Source organism: Corvus kubaryi, unplaced genomic scaffold, assembly GCF_017639235.1.
Source record: "Corvus kubaryi isolate FWS band 111438036 unplaced genomic scaffold, C.kubaryi_AGA036_p1.0 37334, whole genome shotgun sequence".
Lineage (NCBI taxonomy): Eukaryota > Metazoa > Chordata > Aves > Passeriformes > Corvidae > Corvus > Corvus kubaryi.
The window spans coordinates 19,879,002-19,904,160 of record NW_024581108.1 but is presented as its reverse complement, the minus strand read 5'-3'; the positions used below and the strand labels follow the sequence as shown (position 1 = coordinate 19,904,160).

The following is a 25,159-nucleotide window of genomic DNA, read 5'->3' as shown; positions in this document are numbered from 1 at the left end:
AGTGTGCAATTCCTTCCCTTTGTTGCCTTGGATGCTTCTTGAAGGCTGACAATACCCAGTTCAGGAAATAGGTTTAGGAGAATGCAAGAGGGAAGCATCAAAAGTGTGGGCACGGGAGTCTGGCCATGGAGCTGGGTCACCTGGATCATCTCTCCTTTCTATCCTGTATGTTCTGGGAGATGCTTTTTATCTTTTTTTTGTTGCTGTTGTCATTTTAATGGATATAATGTATTTTATATTTGTAATGTTTTTGCTAAATAGCTGAAACTTAAAGATAATTTATTATATGAATCATTGGAAAGTTGAAAGGCATTAAAACCCCAGGTGCATACCATGGAGATTATTAGAAATAATGCTATTTTGCTAAGTGATTGTTACTTGCTTAACAAGTGTAATCATCTGTGTAGATAAGAAAAAACCCCACAGTCCCCATTTTTCAAGCAGTAGGTCCATATATTGCTGAATGCCTCTGCTTTAGATCATTGCAGAGCAGTGGTGGTGGTGATGTGGTGTCTTGTTGTACGTTATCAACTGTAGCGGAGTGTTAATTAAGAACGATGTAACCTGCAACTCCAATTATTAGTCCTGTCTGTTTAGCTGGACAGGAGCAGTGTCTTGCTTTAGTTACTTTGAAAGCTTCCATAAGAATGGTAAGATTAATGTTTTATTTTCACATCTGTTCATGAGACAGTTTAAAAATCCTGAAGTTTAAAATGCAATAGAATGTAAACAAAAGGGCTTCTGCTCATTTACATGTTAGCCAGATTTGCTAACTGATTGCTGTTTGAACCTAATCTGCCACCTCCTGCTGCATTAGCTACAACAAACATTACATTTACATACTGATTTCTTATTTTGTTTTAATGTAAATAATCTGTAATTACAGTAAATTTGGACTTCTGTTGACATGAGCTTATATAAATCTGTAAGTTTAAAATGGAAATGTTAATTACCTTGTGTCATACCTGTTTATATAAAAATCAGAGATTTTGGGGGAAATTTCTGTGTGACTGAGAAAGATATTGCCTAGTGGGAAATACTGAATGTATTTCATAAAAAGTGGAATGAAAAGGAGCATTTACATATCATTGATTAAGAATTTACTTTTGGTATCAAATTTTAAAATATTACTAAAATTTCAAAGAAAAATGCTATTAAAAAGTAAAGTATGGTATAAAAAAATCAAAGCATTAATGCAATCACTTAACAGCAGATAGAATCAATTGTTTTATATGTCTAGGTCTCTTGCTAGAACTGGTCAGAGCAATCACTGTGCTCTGGTCTATTTTCTTTTGTCTGTTCTTGGACTCCTTTTTTGGGTGTAGGCAAATGGAGGATTGGTGCCCAAAAATATAGGTTCCCTTGCCTCCTGTGCAGCATAACGAGTGCAGAATCATTCAGCTGAGGTAAAAAAGTTGTAATGGCAGTATATCAGCTATCAGCAAATGCTTTTGAAAGCTGGGGTTTGCAGTAGGGGAAGAATGGTTCTAGTAAGAGTGGCCTACTTTAGTCCTCTTTCTAGAATTTAGTTTTGTTTTCCCACTAATTAATTCTCAGATTAATTGAATTCTCTTAACACTGGTGGCAACAAAGAAAAAGAAGGAAAAAAAAAAGCAAGGAAATATGTCTTGACTTTAATGGGACATAGTTTGACCTGGATTTTTTTTCCCTTTTAATGCAGCTATTTTATTTGGAAGATTGTAGCCAACTATACCATTTGTGGGAAAATTAAATAGCTGCAAACAATGAAGCCAAAATTTGAGAGATGTGCGTGGTAATCGAAGTCAGTCTTTTCAATATACTTAAGTGGACCTAAAAGGAAATAAAAGTAAGCTTCAGCTTACTGTCACTGAGAAGTTTTCTTTAAATACATTTATCTTGTAAAATTTTTTATTGCCTTAATGGCTGAAATACAATTTTTGGGTGAGATATATTTTGGTACGGGTAATCTGGGGTAATCTGCATCCCCCTTTGCTGAAAGAAGTGATAATGGGAGGGACAGACATCTTTGACTGTGTGTTCACATCACGCCCATCCCACACAGGAGGGTGGGTACCAATGCTGGCATCAGTGACCCATCAGTTGTGCCATCAATTCCTCCTCCCTTTGACTTTCTAGTGGGCACTGTCCACGTCCTACAGCTGTCAGACCATGTGAGATTTTGATGTTGCAGCTCCAAAGACGAGCAGTTGACCAGTGCATTCCTGTGTAAGCAGAAGTAATGTTCCTCATTATGTTATTTTTCTGAAGAAAAAGTGAACAATTAACCATGCACTATATTTGCTAACACTTTCAAACCCAGTTTTTCCTCAGTTTTTTTCAGGGTATTTTTTTTTAGCCACCTTAATTTTCAGCCTCTTTTTTCACTCTGTTTGTCGATGAATATGTGCTGAGAATTTGCTTGTTAACAACGTTCAGCTTGTGTTGCTTAGAAATCCCAAAAGTAGAGGTGTCAAAATTGTTAGTTACTTCAAAAATTAAAGCTTTTCATTTTTAGGCACTTAATTTAAATTTGTTTGAAGAGTATTTTTTCCTTTCCAAAATACTTCCTGCTCTCACAAGTGGAAAACTTTTCCTACGAGCGGATGCTTTTTATTAACAAGCTGTATTTTGAGTTGTACTGAAGTGTGGATATCATGCATAACTGGAGATACTGAGGGTTTGATCAGACTGGCCTGTTTCCTTCTATGTTTACATCAATTACAGAATGAAAACATGAGTCATGTTATCAGTTAGCATCTACAGATTTTCAGACAGAGTCAAAATTAGCTATAACAGAACCTTGTGTGAGTCTGTATGGAATCCAGAGCCATTCACATATGCTGTAATTAATGTTTTCAGAGCAATTAAATATGTCATTTGCCTCCAGTATTTGCTGAAAACAAATAAAAAATCAGAATCTGAAAAAGCACAGCAGGATATTTTAGTTGCTACTGAACATTTGCCAATAGAAAATATGGTTGTGGTGATGCGAAACTTATTAACAATCAAATTAGAATTACCTTTGAAAATAGGCATACAACTTTTCAGAACTCTTCTTTTTATTTTTTTCCCCTCTTTTGAAGGACTGTTAAGTATTTAAAAAAATTTTAGGCCTTCTGTAGAAAATTCTGTGAAAGTGCAGAAAACTGCATGTTCCCCATAGATGACTCTGGTTACATTTGTCGTGTCTCTCATGCACATGGTCATACTTAACATTGACAATGAGTTGTAATTATTTTCCATATTGCAAAACCATAAAAGACAAGAAATAGTGCTTCATGATTTTGTTTCATAGTATGTGATTACTGAGATGTCACAGGAACCAAATTAAGTTGCTGAGCAAAGATATTTTTGTAAGGTAAATTTCCCAGAGATGTTCAACCAAATGGTACATCTCTTGCTAAAAGCATCCAGTGAGTATTTTACAAGTTCCTTCCCATCTGAGCAGCAAAGCAGCAGATCAGTAATTCCAGTAGGAGTTAAAACTAACAAATCAGTTCTCAAATGATTTAGGAATCTTTCTTGTCTTCTTGTATCATAATATACAGCTGTGCTGATCTGCATTTAGAATTTGTCCTGTACTGCTAAGAGGAATGGCATGTTGAAAGTGTCATGGAATAGTGAAGAGGTGAAGGAAAAAACCACAGTCTGTCATTCTTCTAAGTGTATGTGATAAGAAAGAAAAGAATTGAATGGGCCCAATTAAATTTCATATGCCACTGAACAAGTCAAGTCTGTGTAAATATTGTTTAGAAACCCAAGCTATGGTACAATGGTGCTGCAGTTTTGTAGCATGTGTAAGATTGCACACAGCCATAATTGCCATGTCTATAACAGAAGTCCTGCCTTCTACTTTGAAAAGTAGACAGCTGCATGATTTTGTACCTAATTAAGCAAACAGGATGCCTTTTTAACGTCCAGATGTTTTGCTACCTGAAAAATCAGAAAAAAACCCCCAAGTTTGTAACAACATGAAGATATAGTTGGCCTGTTTAAACTGTATCTTAAGATTTTTTAATTTTTTTATTTCTGATGATTAAAACCTCTGTAATGTACATTTAAAATGATGTGAGCAGGACTGACTTTTCTAAATGCTCAATACCCACATGAGAAATTTTGCTGTGGTTACTTTTCCAGTTCTAATTAGCTGGGTTTATGTGCTTTGAATGAAACTAAGCAGGAGAATTTCCATTTGGTTTCTGCCTCAGGTAACCCTAGAGAAGCAAGAGCATGCTCTGCCTTGTTCTACTTGCCATCAGTTCTTAATGTGCATCATAGCTTGATATTTGGTCTGGTCATCAATATGCTGACAAGCCTGTTATTAATGGCATTAGGAGTGCTAAATACACCCGATGTTTGTGAAGATAATGGGACTCTCTCCATTTTGAAAATACTTAACATTAGAAGAGCTTTAAAGGCTGCAGTCACCTTATTAAGGAAGGAGTTCAGGAATGGCCTTTGGTCATTCTCAGCATGCTTCCTTGCATTTAGGAGTGAAAAGAGAGATGATAATGTTGTGCCTGGACTTGTCCATGTAGAGTTTAGGGTACCCTGGGGTTTTTGCATCTAACTGTAAAACAAGCTATAACATGCTTATCCCTGATTTTCCTGTTTTTCTTTCAACCATTTCAGGGCCCTGCAGGAGTCATTAAATCAAAACTTCATGCTGATTGTCACCCATCGAGAAGTCCAGCGGGAGTACAACCTCAACTTCTCAGGAAGCAGTACCATTCAGGAGGTGAGTGCTGTTTCACAGCTGAAGAATAAATGTAGCTCATTATAGCTAATGCCAGCTCTGTTAAAGGGGGTTTGCATAGTCTTGATGGATATTCGTGTATTTTATTAGTCTTTTTTTTTAATCAACTGGGTCATCAAGATTTGCTGTAATTTGGTTAAAGAGTTCAGTCAGAAAAAGGTGTTCTATGAAATTATACAGAAAGGACGTTTCTTTTTGTATTGCAGTAGCAAAATACACAAACAGCATTTATTGAGTTATTCAAATTGCATTTTACTTGAAGCCCCTTGAAACTCCCTCTGTCTTTCCTTCTTTTAACTGGCTCCATCTCCATTTTGTAGGCACCTCAACCATGGCTGGTTGCTCTTGGAGTGCTGTAATTCTTACCGGCCTGGTAGCCAAATGGTTTTGTGTATAATGGATGTTGCTGCCGTTCTGTGGAATGGCCAGCAAGGGGTGATATTGGAGAGAACTTCGGCAGAATTAAGTCCTGAAGGAACAAATATCTCTGATGTGACTCTGGACTCTCTGAATTCAGAACAAGCAGTCCCTTGCATATTTTTAAAACTCCTTTCCAAGCCCAAAGGTTGTTGTCTAGTGCTCCATGGTATATCTAATGCCAGGTGTTGTGGATGTTATTTTCCATATAACTGCTTTCTGGAAACTTGACAAACAACCTAGAAATGTGAATCTTCAGAATTCACATTACAAAATATTAAGATTAAATGTTTGCTTTTCAAATTAAATGTATGTTTGCTATTATTGGTCTGACACTTCTCTCAGTCTTTTAGGGTTGAACAGATTTTATTGAAGTTTCCCGTGTCACATGCTGACATAGTAGACAGAATTAATTCAAGTTCTGTGATATTAGCTATGGGAGCAGTATCTCATACAGCCATGAAAAATGATCACTAACTGTTTTGATTGTGAATCCTGTTATTCTTAGGAGCTAAATTCTGATTTTTTCCCTGTGTGAAAGCCTGTTTTCTACTTCTTATTTTTAGATCTACTATAGTAAGTTCTGTGTTGCTTTTTGTGGTGATACAAATAAACAAACATACTTGAACCAGTTTGACTTTTGAGGGGCTGAGCTTTGACTGTCTACAATTATAAAGAATTTGAATGTTTATGGAAAGAAGTCATCCAAATATGTGGTTTTAATTTTAAAATGGTGAAAATCTAAAAGAAAACACGTACATAATATATGTCTGTTTGGTTTTTATCAGTGCTATGTCATTTACTTCCTTGCTGTTGGGTCTTACCTGGCTTGAAGGAAGCAGAAAGCTGTGACAGGGTGATCTAGGCTGTCTTTCCATGCACTGAAGTTTTCTTGTTTGTTGGTAATAGCAGGTTACAGCCAACACGTTACCATATGAAGTCAATGTAATTTAAAAGTTAATTACGATTTTCCCCTTAAACAACTGAAATAAAAACCCTACCACCCCGTAACCAGCATGAGCAGAAAACCTTTCTTTGCCTTTCCTCTATCTAAGTATCACACCCAATCGAGTGTATAAAACTGTGAAGACCAATTCAGGGGCTAAAATGAAAAGAGCTCTGCGGCCCTTGTGCAGCTGATGCTGAACAGGTGAACGTGTCTGTCTGTGCAAAGTCTCCTGGAAATCCCTGGGGATTTGGCTGAGGTAAAAGGGTTGGCGAACATTTGTCTAATTATAGAAAACAAGCACTGTTTTGAATGTTAACTCCCTAATGGCTTCTTAATTTAATTTTTTTTTTCTTTTAGCATAGAGTGATCATTGTAACAAACCTAGGCAGTCCTTGTGGTTTGGAGGAATCGGTGGTTATCTTTCCTCATCTCCTTTGTCTCTATCCTCTCCAGGGACTGTTAGATTTTTTTTTTTCTCTTCACTCTCTTGTTCGCACTTTAACAAATTAATAGTTTACTTTCCTCCTGGTGTATTTTTGTAACGGTGGAGAAGCTCAGTGATGCAGTTGCCAACCACAAGAGGGCAGGAAGGACTATTCAATTATTACCTAAAAATGCTGCTCAGTGTTTTCAAATTAGCTTCTGGTATATTAACAAAAAGGACTATAATGGCCAAGTTATTGTTTGATTTACAGATAATTGGCATATTGCAGGAAGGAGACTTAATTTCACCCTTTTAAATTAAACAGGGAGATTTAAAAAGACATAAAATATTCATTAATGTTCAGTGATTATAAAGCAGTGGCATATATTTATTCTACCTTTATTACTGTTTCGATGGGAAAATACTGCAAATATTTCAGAAATCGACTTGGCCATACTGACAAGTTGAAATGTTTAAGCAGTGTTAATGCAATCTACTCACACGCCATATCCTATGCAGAAAGATTCAAAATGACTACATCAATTATTAAAAGAAATATTTAAGATTCTAGAAATGTTCTACTTCTTGCCACAGTTGGGTGCAACTGTCTCTCAAGGGCTACTGGTTCAGTGTGTTGTTGTTATTAGTACTGCGAATTTTAAGGAATAGATATTTTTTCCAAGGGTCTCAAAAACCCCCCAAACTCACACCAAAAACTCAACCCCACCACCCTTTCAGAAGGCAGAATCATTTTGCAATGGATTAAATGCAAAATCAAGTGAGCTCACAACTGTGCTTTCCTAAACTACTGCTGCAGCAGTTCTCTGGGTTTTTATTGTTTAGAATACGTGTTTAATAGTAAATGATATTTGGATGAATTGTTTTTTCGAAGAAATCGTGGTGTTTATGGGGAAACCATGTGACAAAAAATTATCTGAGAGAAGCCGGATGCCGTAGTGCTCGTGTCTGCTTCCACATTTTCTTGCATATTATTTTAATAGTTGGACTTTGGATGGTACTTGAAAATGCCTTTTTGTTTTTGTTTTTTTTCTTTTTAACTTTCTTTATCAAAATATCAAACTCTTTACATATTAAGATCTGATTTCTCATCTTAGAAAATGTAAGTTACATTCAGTTATATTGTTTTGGGATCGTGAACTTATACAGACTCTTTGGAAATGAAATAAAAAATTAAATAGAACTTGTCAAAAATTCTGTATATTCGATTTAATTTTTTTTTTTTTGAGTTGGGCAGGGGAGTAGTTAACTTGGAAAGTTAATAATAACACGATGGTCTAAATTGCAAATTAATCTGTGTCACAGGTTTCTGACATCTGTTTGTTCTTGTAAAATTGCAGTATTAAATTAATTCTGGGCAGATACTGTTCTGGGAAATATCATGGTTACTTTTTTCCATGATCTGCATTTTAAATTGGAAATTGGTAGGTTTCGTGCCAGTTTGGAGACTGTAAATGAATACATTTCCAGTGTATTAGATGGTTAAATAATGACAATTTGACAAATTGAACTCCTAATACAAGACTAAAAGGAGATTTCTGTCTGAAGACCTGACCTTATTCTGCTAAGGTAATTTATAGAGGCTGTCTGCAGTTGGAGATATTTTTTTTAACTTTAGGTTTGAGGAGCTCTGTGCTAAATTGTTACAAGGCATTGCCACATTCAAGATAATTTCTATCTATTCTTACCACCTTGTTCTGATTTAGAAATGAACATTTCTACTGCTTTTCATTTTTGCAAGTTGTTACATTATTTGACAGAAATGAAGGAAAGCCTTTTTCAGAGGGGGGAATATTTAAATGTGTGTTAAAAGCAAGTTTGTGTTCTGATCCTGCAGCAGACAAACTAATTTGTGAAAAACTTAATGGACTTGAGTTCTTGTCACAATAATGTGCTCTACACTTTTTGTTTTAGTCAGTGACATTAAAAAAAAAATCAAACATTTTTAACAAATGGGATTGCTCCATTAAAAACAAAGACTTTGCATTTGTCTATTTTAGTCTTTTGATACAGACTTTGAAGCCTTTTTGTGATTCCTGTGTGGAGGATTACAAAAATATCCAGTGTACACAAGCTGTGGCTGCTAAAGGATGGATGAATTAAATATGCAGAACCCTCAGTCCCTCTCACAGTTTGGTGATCTTATTTTGTAACTGCTGGAAATTCCTGTTGAGAATACTATGTAGAGCATGTACTGGGCACTAGAATTCTTGGTAAAACATAAAATCTGTGTAAACAATGCAGAGAAGATGGGTCTTTAAATACTGGCTGCCTCTGCATAGCTGCCTCTGCTCTTTATTCCGTTACTTTAGCCAATCACTTAAGCAGAGGCTGCCTGCTCAGCATCCCTGTCACCTGTGCTAGGTAATATATTTGTTCTCTGTTCCCTACAGACTCACTGGCTAAGGTGGAATATGGAAAGCAATGTATCCAATAGCCCTCCAGGCAGGAGGAGGAACTATTTGTGCACACAACTGCCTGGGCTGAGATAAACTGTAAATTCTGTGTTGACAGACCCTAATCAAGTCCTTTGTGATGGATTTCTTTAAACTTTTTTCATAAGTGGATGAATGTTAAACAAAATGCAAAATCACCATTACGAACAGGCAGGCAGAAGCCTCATTTAAAAGGCCTAAATAAATGTAATCTATAATATAGGTAAGCAGATGAATTACCTGCAGCAGACAGAAAAATAATCTGGCTGAAGGTCTTGTACCTTTTTCAGATCTGTTTTTTGGTGTCTGAACAAAATATTTTCAAGCCAGTTGTTGGTGAGTGAGATCATTCAGAGTAAACGTCAGACACTGATATGGAGACATGAAACACATATATAAATAATATTTTTTTTTTCTGTAGCTAAGTAATTACAATAAAATACATTTGCCAGAATATGGGACATATATTAATAGTTTCAGAAACAGTTGTTTTATATTTTGACATTTTGTACTTGTTTTAAAATTGTTGAAAACTATTATTGTAATAAAAATCAGTAAGGAGCACTTTTTGGTATTTAATAGGAGGTGCATAAATGTTCTATTGTTCAAATAGTCTTAGTATCAGTGAAGCTATTAAAATACATTGCTATACTCATTGTACTCAAGAGCCACATGTTTTTATGAAATTTGAACATTTTGTTTCCTTTTTAAAGAAATCTGTCATGTTAAAATTCTATTCAATTTATAGCAAGGCGTAACAGCAGTATACATAATTTAAACATCACTGTGATAGCTTCAGTGTTCTACAGTGGTGAATGAGGATGTGCCAGCAAGCCAGGCTTTTACTTTTTCAGCAAGGAGGGAAAAATCTATTTTTAAAAAGCTAAATCAACTTCTTGATTTAGTTTTTTGCCTTTGTATTATAGAAAACCACACATTCCTAAAGTAAAATGTATTCACTGAAAGAAATCCTTGGTAAACTTTTTGTAAGTGGTGATGTGTGGGGAATTATATGAAAAGGAAGTTCCTTGGGAAATAAAGAGAAAATACCTTTTAGGTACCTGTTCAACAGCGATGACTTTATTAGGCACTTAAAATATCTTAATACCTGACTGAAGAGATCTGTTTCAAAGATATCCCGTTGAAAAAGGTATATAACTACTTTTCTTTTTCTGCAACAGAAACAGCAATAAGAGATAAAGAAAGGGCACTACTTCTCACTTAATTATGAAACTTAATATATTCCTGGCAGAATATGTTTCATAACCTGTAACTTGATTTTGGTGGGTTTGGACGTGCATATCATTAAAGAAACGATCTTCAGTTATTAAAAACTAGTAAACATGGAGATTTTTATATGCAAGAAAAGGCAGAGAGTAAATAATTGCACTGGTGACCAATACTGTAATAATCCTGTTTTACAATATGCACTTGACAGGTTGTAATAGTGCTAATTGAAGAGACTAATTCACACTTGCTTCATTCCATTCAAAGGCAAAATCAGCAGCTTGTTTTGCTTTTGACCAGATGGTCCTGATGAACACCTACTGTGCACTTTAAGTGCTTTACTAGAATTACAAAGGCTGGGGGCTGCATCCGACTCAAAATGATTTGAGAAGAGAAAAAAACCTCACTGCTCAATGGATTTGGTGCAACTAAATTAATTCTAGTGGACCCATTACACATTGAGCCCCCTTTTCAAAGTGCTGAGCCTCCTCGTTTGTTCTGTAGCAATGAGAAAGTGAAAGGCAGATTACTGCAAACAGAAATAAAAAAAAAAGCGCTGTGAAAAGGAGAAAAGAGGCCTTGAAGCCTTTTCATATCATTTGGGTTTTTCAAGTGCGTTATTTTTGGGGAGGGTGGATGTATGAAAAGCCAATTGGAGTTTTTTTTGTTTTAAAGTGCGCTATTTAAGTACTATGAATATAAAAGCAAGAGCAACAGTTGACTGAGTTTACTGTGGTAAAGCTTTGTGTCCAAGGATGAATCAAATTCATTATAGTCAATGCTTTGTATTTTCATATGAATGTAGGGTTAGTTTCACAAGACTGTGTCTGTTTAGGATAATTATAATTTAATATTTTCCTTTCATAAAGTTATCACTGTAGTTTATCTAAAATTTGCTGAAAGCAAGTTTTTTTTCCTTGCATAAATTTAGAAGCACCCAGAGAGTTTCAAACTCCAAAGGAAGCTGTTTGATTTGCAGGGGAAGGTGAGGCAGGTTCCAATAGCACAGATTATTATAACTAATTAAAAGTCACACATCTGTTAACGTTCGGTTTGTCAGCACTCAGTTTAGTGTGTGTGTGTTTATATCTCTTCTTCCTTTCTCTCCTTCTCTGTCTCTGTTCCCCTCCATCCGTAAGTGTAAGTTGGCTTGGAGAGAGACTCTCAAAGGATAAGGATCAATTTATTTGAATTTGAAAATAATGAGGAGTCATTGTTATAATTTTTGTTATGGGTTTGGCTCTGTAAATGCTCAGTCATGTGAGTTGTCCTTATTTTAGAAGTAATCATGTTGAATTGAATGGCTTTGCTCATGTAATTTAAGGATGCTAAGGATTTTGGGGATCAAGACCTAATTTAAAGCCCTGAATTTTTAAAAAACTGCAATTAAAACCATCGCTTGCTATTCTGATTTTGAATATTTGCTGTGTTTTACTTTCGGGGTGGAGGATTTTTATGCAAGGCTTCTATCCTAATGCTAGCTATTAAAAAGGTGTTAGCATGAAATGACAAGAAAACCTAAGCAGCTTTATGAACATATTAAACAGCTATGTCCCCAGCTCCTGTGCTGTTTAGAGTGGGGAAGCAGCACTCTGTAGCTAAATAGCACAGTGCTGTTATCTGTGTGAATTATATTTACTTGAATAACAAATGAAAAATTCAAGTTAGCATTTTTTTGCAATTAAAAAAAATTAATTTACAGCTTGTAAATGAAAGTGGTTTAGAACATGGTTTAACCTTTCTATCCTGTGTTAAGTATAATATGATCACTTCTATTATTGCATGATATACACTTATATTAAAAAAACCACATTCATTGAATTGCTGATTTGTTTTCAAACAATGAAATTTGTATTTGTGCAAATTATAGTAGGCACAGTGTTCTCTCATGTTTTCTCATCAAACAACCCAATTATACTTATAAATAGTGAGGTGCTAATGAACTGTTGTTCTGGAAAAGTTGGTGTTTTTTTTTTTTTTTTTAACTTGGGTAAGAAAGGAAACACTTCACAATTTAGAGTGCTTGCTTGGTGAGAAAATATTTGAAAATATTTTACTTATGTAAATCATGTTGGTGCTATCACTTTTAAATACACAACAGAAACTAATCTAAAATCCCCATCAGTTCACATATGGAGCATAACTACATTCTTGACATTGTAAATTGCTCACTTAATTGGGAACTGCGGATTTACTTATATTCATTAAGTTACAGAAGTTGTTTCCTAAGAGTTACTATTTCAGCTTGAAGTTTATCACTGCAATCACTAAATAGAAAGAAGTCATTTTTTGGATAATTGTGGCGATAAGGATTTTTAAAGTGGCTGTGGAGTTACAACACCAAAATGGTCAACAGAATCTTGAAGCAGCAGTGCAATGATAGTGCTGCACTATGTTGCTTTGTAATTACTATGCAGAGAAAACACTCAGTTGCTGTTCCAACTGTGAATTAATAATGTTTGTCCCATCCATAACATCTTAGTGTTGCAGGCACCATCTCTGTAGTAAACCTGTTTCTTAGGGTTTTTCAGTTATGTTCCTATATCTATGTAAAACGTGAACTTGAAAAGTTATCCTTTTGTTTTTGTACCAGGAATTGTGGGCATAAATTGGAGAGCCTTGCACTCACTTAAAGGATAAAATGGCCTCATAATCACCTGCAAGAAATCCCTGTTACTGTTTTTAAAAAGGGTTATAGCAGCTCTCGGCAAATATTTGCAATAAGTGGCAAAATTTATGCCTTGCTTTGTGGTAGTTGCGTGACCAGACAGTGGGGCATAGGATTGTTTTAAGGTTTTTACAGCTGCAGGGAAAAAGCATCTGTTCCTAGAAAAGCCTTCATTGTTTAATTTTGACACTGACTTTCCATGCTGCTTGTACCAGTCTCTGGATTAGGTGCCACTAAGATAAATTTGTTTTAAGTTGCTCCCAAATGCAGCTGTCACTATACACAGCCTGTAGCTTAGGCAAAAGGAGCCATAATCAAAACAAGCATTTTTGTACAAGGTCATTTGTTAGACTGAGAAAGCTCAGAGCAGGAATTTTGACAATATTGTATCATATGAGTAGCTTGGCTATTAGCTTTTGTGTTTGTTTAATAATTCTGGTGATCACTGATGTGTATGACTGTCTCAGAAATAATGAAAGAAGGGGATTTTTTTAAACTGCACTGCTTTTCTTTACATATCCTTTATATTAAATTTATTTTGATTGAGCAGTTTCTGTGGTATTCAGTTACATACATCCCATGTATGTTTATTTGTATCTCTGTATCTCTACAGTGAAATGGAATGATTTACAAAAAGCAGGGAAAATTGACATTTTTGAAAGGGCTTCCATTTCTTTCCTTCAAAGTTTCCAGTGAATTAAAAATGAAAGAGCACTTCATTTTTTGTATCCCAGAGTTGTGTTAATTTCTACCCAGCTGGTCTCAACTGATTGATACAAAGCCAAATTTGTGACTGCCTGCATTACAAAGTCTGTAATTTGCTAATGAATTATGATAATAATCTTTCATCACACATGAAAGATTTAGACAAACAATTTACTAACTATATAGTTTGATCACAATTTTTGGGTTTGTACCAAGCCTCAAATCTACTTTTATTTTTCCCTGCCTAGATTAGCAGACCAAATGGAACTTACCTTGTTTTGAAAGCAGTGATGCTGGAAGTTAGACAGGGATGATGGTGGACTGTGGATACAAACTTGTAGTGTAAATACCCAATTTAATGTATAGACAAATCAAACCACCCAGTTTCCAGATAGAGGAGCATCACAGTAGGCATGGCACAGGAAGTTATTTGAGGCTGCATGCACTGTTGTGGGAACACAGAAATAAATAAGAATAGGGTACAGATGTTTCTCAAGTTCGACCTCCTCTGGGTATGGTGGAGGCAAGCTAATTAAAACACAGCTAGACAAAGCCATAGGGGCAAACTAGGCTTGAAAAGAAAGGAAAGGAAAACCAAATCTTCCAGAAAAGGAGCAGCTGCCACAAGATCTTTCAACTTGAGTGAAATTTGTGGTTACCTGCATGTCAGATCAGCAAAGCGTTGATCTTGAACACTCTAAAGGCCCTCTGAGGTCAATGTTCACAGAAGGACATGAACACACCATAAGTGTATTCCTGTATGAAATCTGCCTCTTTTTGGTCAGATCATCCACCTTCTGACAAAAGATTAATTCCCAGTTCTGTAGAACTTGCTCCTGTACACAGGAAGAAGGAGAGGAGCTCTGTGTTCAGTGCACTCTTCTGTTTTGCAAGATTGACAAAGCTTAGAAAAAAAGGAAAAATCTGTTGATCATTTTTCTGTTTCTCTTGAGTTCAGGTTTAAGTAGGCAACATTTTTATGTCCACCTTAGGAGAGCAACCAACCTGACAAAGAGCTCCACAAGACCTAGCACATATGTCCAGTTTTTCCATTGTTATGTGGATGAAACTGTTGACTTTGGTGGAACAAAATGACATTGAGCTTCCTGTTGCTACTATGATATAAAGTATTGTTTGACTGGTAAAAAGATTTTTAAAATAAAGAAAAGGGAGGAAAGGTAAGAAAGTAGGACAACCAGCAATATCAAGAAAATGCCATCCAGAGCAGGGCTTGGTTATGTGACTCTGTAAAAAGATTAGGAGAAGAGCTTTGGGGTGGGTGCTGCCAGGAAAGGGGGTTGCACTATGACCGAAGACTTTTTGTTGTTGCTTTATTATGTTTTTTGTTCTTATCACATTTAGGGAACTAGAACTTTATGAATAGTCAGGAGTGTGCTCGTGAATCACTTCTTACTGTGTCTGATTAAAAAGAAAAAGTCTTTAAAAAATGTGAAAGAGGATTGCAAAGAACAAGGATTTTTTTTACTATTTTTCTGCAATTTCTATGTAAGGAAGAGAGATCTCCTTCCTACAAATATGTACTAATGAAATAGCAGTAAGCCTGTCTGCTATCACATGGCAGAGCTGTACATACCTTACTCCAACCCCAACAACTCAAGGACTGACTTAATTTCAGTTATTTTGTTCACAGCATCAGGGCAAAATATAACACCCCAAATATCTCTGCAGTTTCTTTCAAGAGAAACAGAAAGGTTTTGTACTGGTCTTATTTCACTCATTTCTGGTGACAAGCTACCTTTTACTGATCTCAGCAACTTTAACTCTTACTTAAGAAATATTGTGAGCTGTTTGTGTCCTGTTAGTAATTTTTCTGTAAGCTGAATTTCAGTTCAACATCTTCCCTCTGTGTCTTACATAAACTTCTGTTTGTACTTACTCAAAAAGTTCCTCTTTTAAGGCAAGAAGGACTTATTCCTGAATAATTCAAAAGTGGGGAGTGTAAGAAGTGCTTGGATTAATCTGGGGAGGGTTTTGTGTGTTGACGATTTCACCTATAACTAACAGTCTCTTTTACCCACTCTGCTTAAAAGGTCTTGGCTCTTTTTTATTCTTTACATTGACCTTGGGCTGGCAGAGAAAAGACCAGACTGCAGCTGAGAGCTCTGACCACAGGGCAGCCTAGGCCAGGACTAAGGCAAACAAAATGGAGAAGCTCTGACATTCACAAAAGCAGCAACAGAAGAGTGGAAGAGTACACTTTTAATGTAGTACAAAGCAATAAGTGAAACTTCTCACCCTGATACAGAAGGTAAACTGCCAAGTCAGGCAGGTCCACGTTCATTTTTCAAGGATGGCTCTTACAAGGCCAGTGGAAAATATGTAAATTCTCTAGATCGTTCTGTGAGGTTTGAGGTGAGCTGAAAGTTTCTTTTTTGATGAACTAAGAGTAATAGACTGAGATGGAATTTGAATTGCTATGGAGATGCCCTTACTTTTCCTCCTAAAATCTTCCCACAGACCAAGTTGTAGTTCACAGCTGTGGCTGCATTAGCACAGAGGACAGTGCAGTAAGAGAAAACCAGTTGATGGGAAAGATCTCTGCTATTTATCTTTTCTGGCATTTTAACAGTGACCATTTCTAGCTGGTCCTGTGGATTGAGTGTTTCTTATTAATTGAAATTTCAAAATTGTGCATCTTCTCTTTTACTTTGGTCTTAATGGTAATTGGTTTGCCTGCTCAGACTGTTTCGTCCTCCAAGCTGAAGTGTGCAGTAAGTTGGACAGGCTGGAGGCTTAAGATCAGGAGTGTTTGTTTGAAGTAAAACACCAATGCAATTCCATTTTACAAGAGCTGGATCTGTATCAGTCCCATGGTGCAAATCAGTATTTTCAAATCTTGCAGCATTGGGAAACCTCCATTGTAGCAGAAACAGTGTCATTTAAAAAAGAATTTTGTAAACAGAGGAGGTAGAATTCTTCTTGAAAAGGAACAAATAAATGAAAGATTAGTGAAAAGTGCATGTGCTGGGTGTTTTCAACTCACTGCAGAGCAGCCATTCAAAGAATCACCATGAGCAGTAAGACAAGCCTTTTAAATACCAAAAAACCCAGTTTTTCCCTTAGAGAACTACATTAGCATTGTGTTTTGTTAATTCTTTTTTCTTAAGATCAGTTTGAAGTGAGGAACAATAAAACTTGGAAATTAAATGTTTATTCTGCAGCCTAAGTGCAAACTGTTTGAAGTAGGGGATAATTTTAGCATAGTCCGAAATAAGCATCTGTTGTCTCAAGACATTGATATCAGATGAGAACTGAAAATCCAATTTCAGTTCTCATTTTGTGTCTTTTGCCTTATGTCAGTTTATAGGTGAGATCTAGGATCATTCAGATATGACTTACAAAATCTGACAGTCACCCAACTATTTTTAACTCTGTAGGTCCTTTTGCTTGTTTAGTAAACAGTGTCTTGTTCTGTTTTTTTCATTTTCTTTTTAAGGTTTATTTTTCCTTCTGCTTCTTTTATTTTTTTGGTAGTCCACATACATGTTGTACTGATTTCTCATTTCTGCTTTTCATCTTCTGTTTTATTGACTTTTGCAGGTTTTAATGAAAACCATTTTAAGAATGTCTTCATTGCTGCTTGTTTAAATGAAATAGCAATATCTGGCCTAACTTTCTAAATACTATTTTCTCCTTACAATACAGTACCAAAAAAAAAATACTATAAGTCAGAAACTTTTAAAGTATTGTAGTATTGTTGTTTTTACACTTTTTTCAGAGTGCTTGTGTGTTGAATTATACTTGAAAACTGTTCTCGTGTGTCAGTATAATGCATGTTAGTATTTCAGAGACTGAATTTTCACTGATTATTATATGAATAGCAAATGGAAGTTCTTTCTATCAACTAAATTTTTATTGCTGGTGTTAATTGTTATCGTTAAAAAATATTACACATTCCTAGGATTTAGAAAGGAATTATTTTTGCATTTTTGATGTCATTTTGTTGGTGTATATTTTATACACTGAATTTGCTTAGCTATGAGTATCCTTGTGGTTCAGAGGAGAATCTGTTAGTATGGATCTGTCAAATAGTTGTTTTATTAATTTATTCTCAAGGAAAAACCAGAATAGATGAATATGTAAATGAGCAGCTTTTGGTGCTATAACTTGTCAAATAACCATTGATGCAGTATAGCTGAGCAAACTGTTTCAGTGTGTGCATATACAGTAGGTATTTCTCTCCAAATTAATATTTGCATTTGAAATATGAGTGTAGTGCAAATACATGAGAAGTATATAACAATTAATAATATTTTGTGCTTGATGTTTACATATTATGTGCTCTGTATTTTAATTCTGAATGTTATCTGCTTCTTTAATAATTTTGAATTAGTCTTCCAAATATATTGATTTAAAGGGATTTATTACTTAATTATTAAGGTTTGATAGGCATTTATATCCTTGAACCTGGCTGGATTTGGTCAGTAGTTGGCATTTCTTGAGGTTGCCATTTTGATTCGATGACCTTCCACAGTCTTCATTGATTTCATGTAGCAAATTGTTACCTTTGTTATATTAATGAGTAAAAAAAGCTGGCGTGTTCTTCAAGGTTTTATTGTCCCCTTAGGAATTTCTTTCCATGATGACTTTCTTCTTCAACCAAAAGAACTTTGGATCCATCCTTTGACTTTGGATGGTTCCATAGACAAAAAAAAAAAAAAAGCTTCTCAGGCTTTTTAAAAGCTCTTTCTCAATTCCTTGCATTCTTTTGTTCTTCATTTGTGAATCGTTGCCAGCTTACTGTAATGCAGTTGGAATAAGATGAAAAAAGGTCAGTTTTGCACTCTCTTCTTTGCTTGGCAATTTAAGTGTAGTATTAGGAATTGCGAGGAAGTAATACATTGATACATTAGAAATTACTAGAAAGTTTAGTGTTCATATCATAAATAGAAACATGCTTATACTATTATTTTCTGTAATCATGCTGTCCATGTTCTTCCACTGTTAAAATTATGACTTGTTGGGGTTTTCTTTTCAGTTCTTTTTCCAGTGTAGCAATAAATGTCACTGTTATAGAAAAGGTGTAAAAATACTCTACCATATGAGGTTCATGGTATTTTGGAGGAGTACAGTGTTGCAGCAGTGGTTCTGTGCTCTCAGGGAGTGGAGTGAGGGGTTTGGAGCAGTGTTCATGCAAAACAAACGCTGTATTTGCAAAATGCACCTTTTTTGGTAATTTTATAAAAAATGAAGACCTTGTAGCATTGTAATTTGAAGGCCAATTCTGCCTCAGAAATAGGATATAGTTCCCACAAAACTGTTGTTGTTCTCTGGAATTCGTGTCCTGCCACCCTCCTTGTAGATGTGTTCCCAGAGCTTGAGGGTAGGAGAGGGAGGAGGAGAGGATGAGCCGTTCTCAGCAACCCTTTGCTCTTAGACTTCTGTTTTGTATCCTAGCTGGGAGTCAATGTCATTTTACAGCTGTATTTACCTCCCTGTCATCCTGCTCCTCTCTTCCTCCCCTCATGCTGCTTTGAAGGGAGCCCCTGGGGTCAGTGCCAGCCTGGCTTGTGCAGGAGCTGAGCCACTGCTCAGGGAAGGAGCCTGGGAAGCAGTGCAGAAGCAGGAGCCAGGCAAACCTGTCAATGGCTTTTTTTTCCCCCTCTCTGAGTGTTAATTGTGGTCACAAGAGTTAAGTGTTGCTGTAAAATTAACATCTTGGTATTATGTATTTATTTTCCACCATGTAGCTTCAATGTCAAGTTTACCCAGCAGACAAGTCAAAACAAGATCATTTTTTTCTAGCTGCTGCTACAGCAAGTCTCAGCCTGGGATCTCAGAAAATCACAGTGTTCCTTCTAGTTAGCAGCTAATAGGAAACAATAAAGATTTAGGGTTCAGAATTTAATTGGCACTGATGCTGATGCAGGAAGAACAAACCACACATGGTTTACTCTTCTGAGGCTTTATTGATTCTTTTTTAAAAGGAAAGCTCTGATGAAAGTAAAAAGAGGCATTTAATTTGCAAGTATTTCTACACAGTTTTTATTCTGAAATGGGCTTTTCTATCCTTCTCTATCCCTGCATGGTAAAAATGCCTTAAGATCTTCTGAATTAGAGACACATACTGAAGAACAAAAGTGTAAGCTTGTAATTTCTACTGTTCATCTTGTTCATTTGAATGGTATTGCTGCTTTCTTACAGGTTAATTTTACATCTTTCCCAAGGCTAATTAATGTCCCATGTGCATTCATAAACATTTTTAAGATAATATGCCATGAGCATATCCTCAAAATCTCCATCCCAGATTCTAGTCTTTTAGTGACCTATTTTCAAGGATTGGATCTGGAATATCAATCTCAAAAGAGGTGGTGATATGAACAGGAGCTTCCTGTTTTTCTGACATTGCCTGTGTACCAAAATCTAGAAACAGGATCTTTTTTCATCACTTACACAACTGAACTTTTGAATTTCAGTGAGTAACTGAGGATTTTTTTTCAGGCATAGGTTGATTCCAAGCTTTGAGAGTCTCCAACAAGGTCAAATATGTGTGGCAGAACTAACTGCAGATGTCTTTGAATGACTTCCTGCTCCAACAGCTTCCTTGCAAATCTTGATAGAGTCCTTGGGTTATCATCACTGGCAAAGCCACCATAGGTGCACTTATATTTAGTAGTTGGTATCTCAGTCTCTCTCAATCCCTGCTTTCCAAAATGTTTTGAAAATTTTGGAAAGGAGTGACTTACTTCCCTTCCAATCTCATCTCTCCATTTTCTCCATAGCTTTGGTGACAGATTACAGACAATTCTCCTGATCTGGAATTACAATTTAAAATGGCTTTCATTGTGACATCATGACCAGCAGCTCTTAGCTTTTTGTTGGCTTTCTGCCATCCCTGCCGTGTGTTTTCGTGCTGCTGTTCAGGAATTCGTTTTCATAAGACATCTGCAGGCAGACCTTTTCTGGGTCTTCCAATCCACTGGACTTTAGTAATGGCCTCTTATTTCAAGGGAAGAGGATTTTACAGAAACTATTTGAAACATCCAAAATAAATACAAGATGATGATACTTACCTTTAAAACAGTGTCCAAAAGCCTTTGTTTTTGCATTCATGTGGAGGGTTTTTATATTACTGAGATGGTTTTGCTGCTTGAGGAGATGATTCTGTGCCAGATTCCTGTCTGTGTACATCGTAATTCAACTTTTTGGGTTCTTATTGAGTCAGGACTGCTATTCATGCATGTGTTACTTCAAAACACAAGGCTGCAGCATAAATTTGCCAGATTTATTGTCATCAGTCATGCCTTCCATGTGACTGGATAGATATATAGCTTTCTGACCCTCTTCTGATGGTTGGTGGGTAAGTGAAAGCTCACTGGCCCAGGCAGGATCACAAGCTCTTTATGAAATTTTTTTCAGCTGCTGTTGATAGTGAGTGTGCTTAAGCCTCGCATACTCCAGTGTCATGGTTGTGATGATTCTTTAATAAGTGATCAGACACCTGACTTCTCTCAGAAAGCATTTGGCCTGTCAGAAAAGGCTCAGTCCCATCTTATGCATCTCTGTGAGTGTTCAAGGGTTCTGTGTCCCATTGATTTGAAACATTTCTGAAGAGAGACGTGGGAGGATATCCTGAAAACTGTCCAGGCTGTGGTTATTCAAGGCTGATCTTTTAGTTCCAGATACAACAAAAAAAGATGCTAATAAATCTATTCTAGTCCTCAAGTCTCTTTAGCCTGCCTGTTGTATACATTGATCTGTTGGATGTGCCTCTAATTAATTTTCTTCCAAATATTATTGTGTAGATCATGAAAGAAGTGATTATGATTTCACTGTCCTGTTTAAAACAATTTTAGGTCCAGGGCATACTCTCTGTGTAGTTGAATGACCGGTGAAATCTCTCAGTTCTTTCTTCAAGTTTCCAGCTTGTTACTGCTGAACTGTAGCAGATTTGTCTTCCCCATCTCAAATCCATGGCCCCCGTGATGAATGTGGATACTTTCAGGGTTAGAGGATACCTGCTCATCTCCATTAGGGGATGTTCATCCTAACAGGGAGAAGTAGTCCTGGAAACTCAACGAGATATACCTGAATGACCTGATTTTTGGTAGAAGTCTAGATCCTCGTCTCTTGTGGAAACTTACTTCCAAGGTATCTTGGATTGTTGTCTGGATATTAGTGCAGGACTCTCAGATATCACTTAGTTACCAAATAAATCTGTCCTCTCACCCTGTTACCCATTAGTAGAAACAAGGACATTTGCTGGTTCAAGCAGCACTTCCCTGGTGCTGATAAATAACTGTCCTTCCTGGTCTGCTTCCTTTGTCATTGTTGCAGTGACACAAAAAAATATCTTGGAGTATGTGAAAAATAAAGACTTGGTGTAACTCTCTTGTTGCTATAACAGAATAATAAAAAGACTGTGTGGGAGCAATTCATTACTCTTTTCCTTTCAAGCACTTAAAAGAAAAACAGAGCTGAAAATATTTCTTTGGGAGATACTGAAATACCTCATTAGTTCTTTCTTTTTATTGGCTATTGAGGTGACAATTCTGTAACAGGAATGAACGTGAGGATGAATTTTGCTTTGATTTATAGAAATGTGTTAATTTGAGCTGAATAGATTTTTTCAGATCTTAATATTTGTTATCTGTGGATCTTGTTTTGTAATACATAGTTTCTAGTTTTATTTTAGATAAAGGAATTCTAATGGAGACTATGTTAATTCTGTGCAGTATTGGAGGTGTTTTGGGAGAAATGATTAGCTAAGATTCACTAATCTGTAATTTAAGTAATTTTTTTTCATTAAATGGAATAGTGTTCACTGCTTATTTAATAGTTATAGAATTGCGTGTCAAGCTAAGACTGAAAAGTGCAGAAAAAATAATATGTATGTTTAATTAATTAAGTTAACCTTTATTCAAGACTTTCCATTTCAGTGAGATGACAAGTTTGCCCAATAGAATAGTGAAAATGGTCAGAATAGCTTTATATTAGCTCATTTTCTGAAGTCATCATTAAGTTTTTCTGTTGTTGTTCTGCAGCAAATGGATGGTGAGCTTTGTATAGACTGGAATCTACAGAAGAGGTAACTCCTGTAGTGTTTTGGTCAAACACGAATGAAATTGCAGTTAGTTGTATGTTCAAGAAATACTGACTCCTCCATCATGAAACAGCTTTGTGTGTTTCTGGGTCACTCAAACCAGACTATTCATGAAGGTGACCACTGTTGAAGGTACAGTGAATAAGCTCGTTGCTTTGAGAGAGACAGCTGTGCACTCCTTTAATGGAACAAGATAATGTAGTTTTATTTTAATATTTTGGAATTCGAAAGGAAAATGTGATTTCAATATTGTAGACTACTTATATTTTTAATTTAAGCAGTCCAGGTCTGGAAGCCAGTCCACTTCAGGAAAAATGCCTGAACTAGAGGTTGCAGGACTGGGGCCTTAGCAGGACCTCTTTTCTTCATAAAAGTCTTGCTGTTTGTAAAGAAAACTTCTTCTTGGAGAGGCTTCCAGATAATTTTTGTCTCCAAATTGATCTGTAGAGTTCACAGTTACTGTTTATTTTCGTTCTCCAGTAACACTTTCTCTTCATCTTCCCATGTCTGCACCTGTGTAGAACTTAGACTTCAGGTTTTCTAGTGTTGCTCTTGGCTTACCATGTTTATTTTAACTGTTCCTAATATTTTTCTGTTATCTGATAACCTGACAACTTGAACCTTACTAATTTGCTTTTCCCATCAACTTTTTGTATTCTACATGTAGTTATGACTCATGTATACTTGTTCAAGTACTGACTTGCTTGGGAAAGGACTTAAATTAAAGAAAGAGCCAGAGAGAATGCATATTGGGCTTTTTGGCCAGGTTGCAGCTGCTTTTTTCAACTTTATTCTATTTTTTGAGGAAATGTGTTTAAACATTTTTAAATACACTAAAAGTAGTATTACTCATGAAACCTAAAAAAATTTTTATGACTTCTTTTGGGAGGCATAAAAATCTGTATTTGGATTGTACCTTTGCCTGACTCATTTTGTTAACTCAAGAGAATTTCATCTCTGCTTCGCTCACAGTCTTAGTGTCTTTAACTTTTTAAAATCCTGGTGCAGACCGGTGTTCCCCTTGTTGTGGAAGAGGAAGGCAGGGGTATAGTTGAAAAATACTAGAGATGGCAATAATAATGATTCTTGTTCCTCATTCAGAAAACTCATTATATGTTTCTACCTGTAGTGCCATTACTTTTAAACTGCAAACTGTGTCAGTAAAAAGAAATGAAAGAGGTAGAGGTCTTAATATTTTTGTATGGTTTTAGTTCCTATGTTAAAAAACAAAAGCAAGTCTAATATCTGATTTGTGGTCATCTTCTTGCTTTATTTTTTTAAAATTTGTTTTTTAGAAACCTGTTTCATACTGACTTTGAATATAAATAAAGTTCTAGCTTTTCTACCATGTAACAATAAACTTTTGAAAGCTATGAAATTGCTGCCAATGGAACTCTGGGAAACAAGTTCAGGGAAGCAGTGATTTAAAGTAATATACCTTATAACTTTTATTCTATGTCATATAAAGGAAAATACATAATTTTTAAACATGTTAAATATCTTCTACATGAAAGACTTTTCTCTATCTTATTAAGTAAAGGAGGGGATTTTTTTGGGTGGAAGATTCCATAGTTAAAGATGTAAACCAGCAATTTCTTGCTTCTATAGCACAACATAGTTCAGAGCTGAGATTAGAGAAACCCTGTAGAGTGGCTAATACTTGAGGGCATCCCCAACTAGAAAAGTATGTGAATTTAGGCATGGGAGGAAGGAAGGATCTGCTTTAAATTTAGTGTAGGGTCACTGAGTCTTAATGATAGATTAAACAAGGGAGGTGGAATAATGAATAGGGGTATGCAATGTGTAGCACTAATACCAGAAGTCCATGGTTTTCACTGGTTATTTAATGTCTTTTCCCATATGTTTCTGAATAGAGCAGGTTATGGCAGGGATGAGCTAAGGAATAGCTTTGTTAGTGAATTGTTAAATAGACTGAATTCTCTTTTTAAAAATGTATATGTATATAGGAGAGCTGCTTGTTAACAGTAAAATTGGGCACCTTGCATGCATATACCTTAAATGTATTAGCAATCAGCAATATTAGTAACTGTACTTGTAATTGATGTGTGTATGTTGATATTCTTAAAACACGTTGTTTGTCTGCAATTCTTTTCCATTGTGAAACTAACAGCCATTACTTTGTTGAAGCAGAAATTAATTTCAAATTACTTCTGAATATTATTGATATACAGAAGGACCTCAGAAGAAGTTTTGATTTGGTAGACATGAAAATGAAATGGAGGAAGTACCCAGAAATGTTTTTGTTAGTAGAAATTTGACTGACAGCTCAATGAACATTGTTTTATAGTTTAACTTGAATTCAGAATAACATGAATAGAATATCTATTCAAATGCAACCACATCAAAGAATTTATTAAATTCATAGCTAGAGTGACTGAGAAAAGATGTCACAGTTTACTTTAGAGCTGACTTCCTACAGAGCTTTCACATAAGATTCTGCCAACTACCTGATGCCAACAACTGAAGTGAACCAAGCAAGTCAGCACTTGAGTT

The 25,159-nt window shown here is 35.8% G+C and overlaps 1 protein-coding gene across 1 annotated transcript in view; it reads left to right on the top strand.

The window, feature by feature from the left end:
• Nucleotides 1–25,159, top strand: part of FAF1 (Fas associated factor 1) — a 151,073-nt gene that overhangs the window by 43,543 nt on the left and 82,371 nt on the right. The window contains exon 7 of the mRNA XM_042030662.1: nt 4,615–4,720. Coding sequence (XP_041886596.1) covers nt 4,615–4,720 — 106 coding nt within the window. The remainder of the gene's footprint in view (nt 1–4,614; nt 4,721–25,159) is intronic.